General features: G+C 47.9%; 1 protein-coding gene across 3 annotated transcripts; it reads right to left on the bottom strand.

Annotated features, from left to right (window-relative positions):
- Positions 1-1793: 1793 nt before the first annotated feature.
- LOC136482903 (pentatricopeptide repeat-containing protein At1g09190-like) lies at positions 1794-6920 on the bottom strand. Of its 3 annotated transcripts, none has more exons than XM_066480061.1 (2): positions 5214-6920; positions 1794-1906 (listed from the first exon to the last, which is right to left on the bottom strand). In XM_066480061.1, the coding sequence occupies exon 1, from the start codon at positions 6895-6897 to the stop codon at positions 5326-5328; it is 1572 nt and encodes a 523-aa protein (XP_066336158.1). In that variant the 5' UTR covers positions 6898-6920; the 3' UTR covers positions 1794-1906; positions 5214-5325. The 3 variants fall into 3 exon arrangements, with proteins under 3 accessions (XP_066336158.1, XP_066336159.1, XP_066336157.1); XM_066480062.1 differs by lacking the exon at positions 1794-1906 and adding an exon at positions 3711-3938; XM_066480060.1 differs by lacking the exon at positions 1794-1906 and adding an exon at positions 4819-4903.
- Between the last annotated feature and the right edge of the window lie 257 nt (positions 6921-7177).

Genomic DNA, 7177 nt, shown 5'->3' with positions numbered 1-7177 from the left:
TACGGTAGTGGAGCAACAGTGACCATACGGCTTTTGCAGGGAAGAGGCGAGGCAGAGGACGAGCAGCTGACGCCTTGGTAAAGTGGAGTAAAAGATCCACCGTCAGCCTCTCCCTCCACCTCCACCGGCGCAAGGAAACTCCCTCCCGGTGCATGCCGGATGCCGCTGCCCTGAGCGTGATGGATGATGGGACAACACCTGTCCCGCTCGCCACGCACTGTGACACGCACGCGCCCATGCCTCGTCGTCTCGTCCCGTTGCTTTCCCAATTCCCACGCAGTGACGCACCGCAGCGGCAGCGCCGTGCCGCCGACCCTCTCTCTTCTCCAGCGACCTCGACATCGAGGCACGGCAGCGCCGGGAACGCCGGGCCGGCCGGCCGGGGATGCTGCCGGGATGGATGGCTGAGGCTGACGCATGCAGCAGTGCAGCCCTGCGGCAGGGCGAGGTCGCCATGCCGTTTTGCTGGGAGCATATGCGTCCGTGCGGTGCAGCTGGCACTATTAGCCTGGTAGGGACGGACGACGGGTCCGTGCACTTGTGATGATGATGGCCGGTGCGTGTGGCCGTGTGGGGGTGAGAATTCAAGAATGTCGTGCAGGGTGCAGTGCACTGTCCATGGCTGCATGATCCCATGCCCCATGCATGCCCGATGGGTGCTTCCGCAGTGCTCCACGCCGGCACTCGACAATCGACATGACCGGGAATCTGGACGTGTCGTGCATCTGTCACGAGTGCTTTACCATAAAACCGGCTTGTGCCCCCGTCTGGTTTTAGCAGGAACAGTATTTTTCTCTTTCAATAGTTTAGCTAGAATAGTATTTTTCGAGCAAGTTTTAGCAAGTCAAACGGGACATAATTCTTCCTGCGAAACCAAACATCTGTAAATTGAATCAATTAGAATCTATGATATCCAATGAGTATTATTAAATTAATTGTAGAATTGTATGTTTTTTTACCGAGAGCAGAAAAAAAGAAGAAGGAAGCTGACGAGAAACAGAACAGGATTAACAGTCACAGCACCCCACGTAGTACTATTGCTGTGACTTTGGCTTTGGCCCCCCGGCAGCACACTCATCAGCAGCTCGGCCACCACACCCCACCAGCTTTCCTCCCTCGGCACGCACCCAACAGTGTTGTACAGTACTCCTGTGCCCTCACTCCTCATCTCGTCTGTTCGGCTGGCTAGTCTGGATCGTGGATTATTTATTGTTGACTGATTTGTCTAATTTAATGTGAAAGAAAAATACTATTCTATCTTATAATTCACCAGTATAATCCACAGTCATATATGGTAGTTTAAGATTCCTCTCATTGCAGAGACGCATAAAAAGAAGATGAAAGATATATACTGTACGTGCTACTCCATCGGTTTCGGCAGAGGACTCCTATCATCGCTATGGCACAAAAAGAATTTCAAAAAGGTCCAGCTTTCGTCCTTCTTATTATGGTAGTGTATGTATCTGTGGATAAGCTTTGCTGGGACAAGAGAAAAAGAAAAGAAAAGAAAGGAGAAGGTTCGCTGACCTCCAATGGCGAGCGCCCCGTGCACCGGGAGAGATCCAACGCGATCGGCCATGGCGCTAAAGAAACAGTAGAATACAGCTACACTGGCACACCACAGCACTGCGCTCTCCCACATTCGGCCTGTTCGCTGGTTGGTTTCTGGACTGGTTTGGACTGGTTGATGCTGATTTGCTGTGAGAGAAAAACACTGTTGGCTGGCTGGTTTGGGCTGGCTGAAACCAACCAACGAACAGGGTCAGAGTATTTCTTTGTCACCAACACACTCCGCCGCCCGCGCTGAATTGATGATGGATGGGCAATACTGTAGATAAAACAAGAAATGCATGCAAGCCGGAGCCGGCGGTGGCTTGTCACTCGTGCTTGCGCCAGTCGTGGGGACCTGCATGCATCAAAATGAGAGAGAATCCAAAGGTGGCTTGCATGTGCCCTCTGATCTTGCAGCAAACAAGGAGTATCTTCCTTCCCACTCATCAAAAAAAATAAAAGATAGTAATCGAACAAGCTTGGCACCAACTGGGAATGAATTTATGCAGCGGGCGGGCCAATGTGATGAGCCTGTGCCCTGTGCAGAGAAATCAAGAAGCTTTAAAATCCTTCTTTTTAGCAAAGCAAAAGAGCTAAGGATGCTTATAAATCTCTCAGCTGATGATACTCCTAAGTCCTAATATACTTATATAAGCCTAGTCCTTGGGTAACAGTTGCTTGATTATTCTATTGTTTCTGCCTAATGCAGAGCCTGTGAGAAAATCTAACGAAACAACCCAAGAAAATTTCCTCTGCTTGTAGTGAAAGGCAGAAGTATCTATGCCCTTGCATTCAAAACAAGAAAAATGAAGAGAACAACCCCCCCCCCCCCCCCCCCCCCCCCCCCGCCCCCCCCCGAAAGTCGGCTAAGGCCATGTTTAGTTCCCACCAAATCCAAATTTTGACACTATATAAAAAGAAGATTTCCCGCCACATCAAACTTATGGTACATGTATGGAGTACTAAATGTTGACGAAATCAAAAACTAATTACACAGTTTGGTTGTACTTTGCGAGACGAACGTTTTGAGCCTAATTAGTCAACGATGGGACAATTATTATCAAATACAAACAAAACGCTACAGTATGCTACAGAAACCCCGAAAATTTGGCGGCGCCGATTCCAGTCGTAACTAAACATGGCCTTAGTTACTCCAAAACTCCCAACTTTGACACTATGCAAAAAAGAAGATTCCCCATCATATCAAACTTGCGGTACATGCATGGAGTACTAAATGCAGATGCAATCAAAAACTAATTGTACAGTTTGGTTGAACTTTACGAGATGAATCTTTTGAGCCTAATTAGTCAATGTTTGGACAATAATTCACAAATACAAACGAAAGTGCTACAGTGTTCGCCGTCACATCGAACACTGTACAAACGCCAACTTTGCCACGAACTAAACGAGGCCTAAATTCTTCCATCAGCCAACTGCCAATCCATAGCAGCACCAATGAATGACCCATCTACTTTATTTCAGAAGTAGCATTTCCCCACAGATCCTTGTGTCAGTTGAATTAATCGGGAAGATTAGTAGATCTAAATTCTAAGTGGAACATCTTAACCCTGAAGTGCACATGCTTTTAAGAGATCGCTGCACCTGGTTTCCACGAAGACATGGATCCACATGCCAGCAGCACCAAGGCATGGATACCAACAACTCAACCCACAAAAGCTCCAGGTTTAGCAGCACGATGCATAAAACATGCGCAAATGAACCCTGACGCGGCTTCCGTGGAAAGCCAAGCAGCTCGAAACGTCTCCTCCTCACTTTGTCACATGCTTGAACCCACTTTTTCGCGGTTATTAAAGGGGTGTTTGGTTCTTTAGTTGCTCCTAAAATTCATGTCGCATCAAACATTTAGATACTAATAAAAAGCATTTAATATAGATTAATTACAAAATCAATTACATAGATGGAGACTAATTTGCGAGACGATTTTTTAAGCCTAATTAATCTGTCATTAGCACATGTTTACTGCAGCACCACGTTGTCAAATCATGGACTAATTAGGCTTAAAAGATTCGTCTCGCAAATTAACCGTAAGTTGTGTAATTAGTCTATATTTAATACTCCATGCATATGTCTAAATATTTGATCTGACAAGAATTTTAGGAGTGGTCGCTGAGGAAGAAAAAAAAGGAGGGCAGGACAAGGGTCACAAGGCCCAACACCGGAAATTTCCCATGAATCTAGGCGGCATCTTTTCGATTTGTTTGGTCCTTTTCGTTGGGAGCTTCAAATCGTATCGTCTTGAGCTGTCCATGTTAGGGAGCCCACAAAAGGAAAATGCCAAGGTTTTCGCTGGGCCCAGCATGTGTCTGTGTGAATATTCGGTTCCTAGTGTTTGCCTCCTGTGATGAGTGCCATACTGAGACTGTAGCCTGTAGGTGCAGCGTCTGAGTTCTCAGTCTGAGCTGAAACACATCCTAAACTGTAAATTCAGAACTCTGAGGACTTCCTGCACATGAATTATCTGCTATTGGAAAATGGAAAGGTATGTTGTGCTTCTACATTCCACATACATGTCCATGAAAACTACTGGTCGGGAAGTAACGGTAAAAATTGGCAGTTTTACAAAATGTCCATGAAGTGTTCTCAAGATGTATATTTTGACAGTTTAGGATTAGTGATTATATACTATCCCCATGCGAGAAAAACTCATGAAAATTAAGATAGACTAAGAGAAATGAGCAGTGAGTTTGCTATAAAGTTAGTCATTGTAAACTAGACTTAAGATGCCTTGATACAAGAAAACTATGACGAATATGAAAATTGTGTCGTGTTCTGAGACACTGAAAAATCAAAGGGAAGCAAGGCACATGTTCAAGTTGGCAAGAAACAAGAAATCTACACATCCAAATAATTCTGAGAATTTGTAAAGCTCCAGCTAACAGGCATAGCCTGTAAGGGAGAGAAAAGGAAAATAGCTTCTTGTGCTGCGATTAAGCACATGAGAGAGCCATCTTTTAAGGAACACTTAAATGTTCCACCATTATATATGGCTAGTAAGGTTATTGTGTATTGCTGACATGGCAAAAGTTAGTTAAAAGTACATGATAGTCAAGCTCTACTGGCCAATATGAATGTCGAATAAGAAAAGAAAGCTTTTGCAGAAATTCTAGATGTCAACAATTGACATCTAACATATGTGATGCCTATCATTACATACTAACACTTATCCAAATATGCTCCTTGTAGTCAAAGATCACAGAAACTTCTATCAAACGTTCCATTCAAAGTTTGTTAGGTGTTTCACTCTCTGCCACATCTAATACAAGCTTCAGCATGTTCAAAGAATGCTGTTGGGCAAAACATCTTGCAGCACCTTGATGGCTGCTGACTAAACCTGTACATTTCAAACTCGAATGCATGATAAATTAGAACTGTAAAGTGCATTTATTGTTGGTAATTGTGTAATGATGAGGGATCTCCATATACCCATCAATATTAAATATATTAATACACAGCCAAAGACAAATATTATATCTTTCTATCTTAGCTATCATAGCAATCGAGGTATTTAGTGCCCATTTTGCCATGAATGTATGTAAGATTGTGGTGAAAGAATATTGAAAAAAAGCAATTGCCTATTCAGCGCACCACTACTAGTCAGCTACAACAAATGGAACATAGTGAAAAACAGCTGGTATGTTTACCTGCAAATATTATCTACGTCTCTTAGTAGGGTCAGTTGATGCATGGATCTTTTCATTTACAGCCCCTTTATCAAATTTCCCTTCCAAACTAAAGTTATTTCCACATAGTTAGCTATTGGTATGAATTTGTCAACTGAAACTCAGCTTCTTCCATTAAGCTCTGCCCTGGAGCCTTATTCACACTCATCCTCCTCATCAATCTCCTCACCTCCCCTGCCTCCTCCCACCGCTCTGTTTCCGCATAAAGATTGGCCAACAACACATAGTTCCCCGAGTTCCATGGTTCAAGATTGATAAGCTCTTTCAGAGCCACCTCAGCAATGCCAAGCCCAGCATGAGCACGACATGCACTTAAAAGTGCTCCCCATATCGCAGCATTAGGCTTCATTGGCATCCCCTGAATCAGTACGTGCGCCTCCTCAAGGAGACCAGACCTTCCAAATAAATCCACCATACACCCGTAATGCTCAATTGCTGGTTCAATGCCATGCTCCGACAGCATGCTCTGGAAGATCTCCTGCCCAATATCCACTGCCCCAGCATGCGCGCAGCATCCAAGCACTGCCAAGAACGTCACAGCATTAGGCTCCACTCCATGCCTCCTCATCTCCTGGAACAGATCAATCCCCTCAACTCCGTGACCATTCAATGAGAATCCAGCGATCATGGCATTCCAGCTCACCACACTGCGCTGCCGTGTTGTCATAAACACCTCCAGTGCACTATCAACATCACCGCACTTGCAGTGCATATCCATCACTGCATTTGCAACATGCAGTGTACCATCCAACAAGCCAGTCTTCCTCGCATACTCATGCGCCCACCTCCCTGCCCCAACATTCCCCGTCCTCCCACAAGCCGGGAGCACCACCACCAAGGTCCCATCATCTGGCGCCACCTCTCCTTCCCTGACCATCCTCTCGAAAGACTGCACTGCCATGTCATCTCGTCCATGGCGTGCACACCCGGTGATCATAAGGTTCCAGGAAACGACGCTCCTCCTGGATCGCCTGTGCCGCTGCATTTCGTCGAACAGGTGGCGTGCGGTGCGAATGTCCCTGGCCTTAAGGCACGCCGTGATGATGGTGTTGTATGCGACGGTGCACTTGTTCTTTTGGGGCATATCGTCGAACAAGGCGCGGACTTGCGGCAACGGGTATGGCTTGAGGAGAGCGAGGGTGATGGGGTGGTGTGAGAGGAAGCCGAGGCGGAGGAGGAGCGAGTGCAGCGCGGAGAGGAGCGGCAAGGAGGAGGAGGCGCAACCGAGGAGGGGCAGGAAGGTTAGGCGGTCAGGCGCGTGGAATCGGCGGAGGGTGGAGAGGAGACGGAAGGCATCCTCCGGCGAGGAGGAGGCGGAGAGGGCCTTGACGGCCGCGTTGAGGAGCGGGAGCGGGGTTGGGGGATCGGGAGGGAGGAGGCGGAGGAGCGAAAGCGCGGGCGGCGGAGGGGAGGAGAGGAGCAGCAGCGCTGTGAGGGCGTGGTGGTGCGGCGACGGCGGGGAGCAGGCGAGCGCGTGGCGGACGGCGAAAGCGAGGAGCTCGAGCGGGCGGCCGCGGGCGAGGGGGCGGTGGTGGAAGAGGTGCAGTAGTCGGCGCTCCGCCGTGCGCGGGTGCCAGCCGTCTGGAGTGGTGATGGCGTGGGCGAAGGACGGCCGAGGCGAGGGTTCGCCGGCGGCGGGCGGCATCGGCGAGACTGTTGGCAATGGTCGTTTTCGTTTCAGCTTGCGCTTGAGCGCGCGTGCTAGAGGTCTGAAGTGGGCCATAGACCCGTGCTAAAGGCCTACTGGGCTTGGGCCACAAAGTCCGTGGGCCCACCGTCCGCCATGAGTCTTTGAATGAATGTTGTACTCTAATCGCGGGATCCATCCGTCCATCATCTCTGGAGAACAAAGTTTTAAATCGCGGGCTAAGTCATTCAGCAGTGGTTTCCCTCCAGAAGCTATAAAAAAAAATTACGAGATATAG

The sequence above is a fragment of the Miscanthus floridulus genome, chromosome 9 (genome assembly GCF_019320115.1).
Source record: "Miscanthus floridulus cultivar M001 chromosome 9, ASM1932011v1, whole genome shotgun sequence".
Taxonomy (NCBI): Eukaryota; Viridiplantae; Streptophyta; class Magnoliopsida; order Poales; family Poaceae; genus Miscanthus; species Miscanthus floridulus.
The sequence above is the reverse complement of the archived record's forward strand: the minus strand, read 5'-3'. Positions and strand labels throughout refer to the sequence as shown.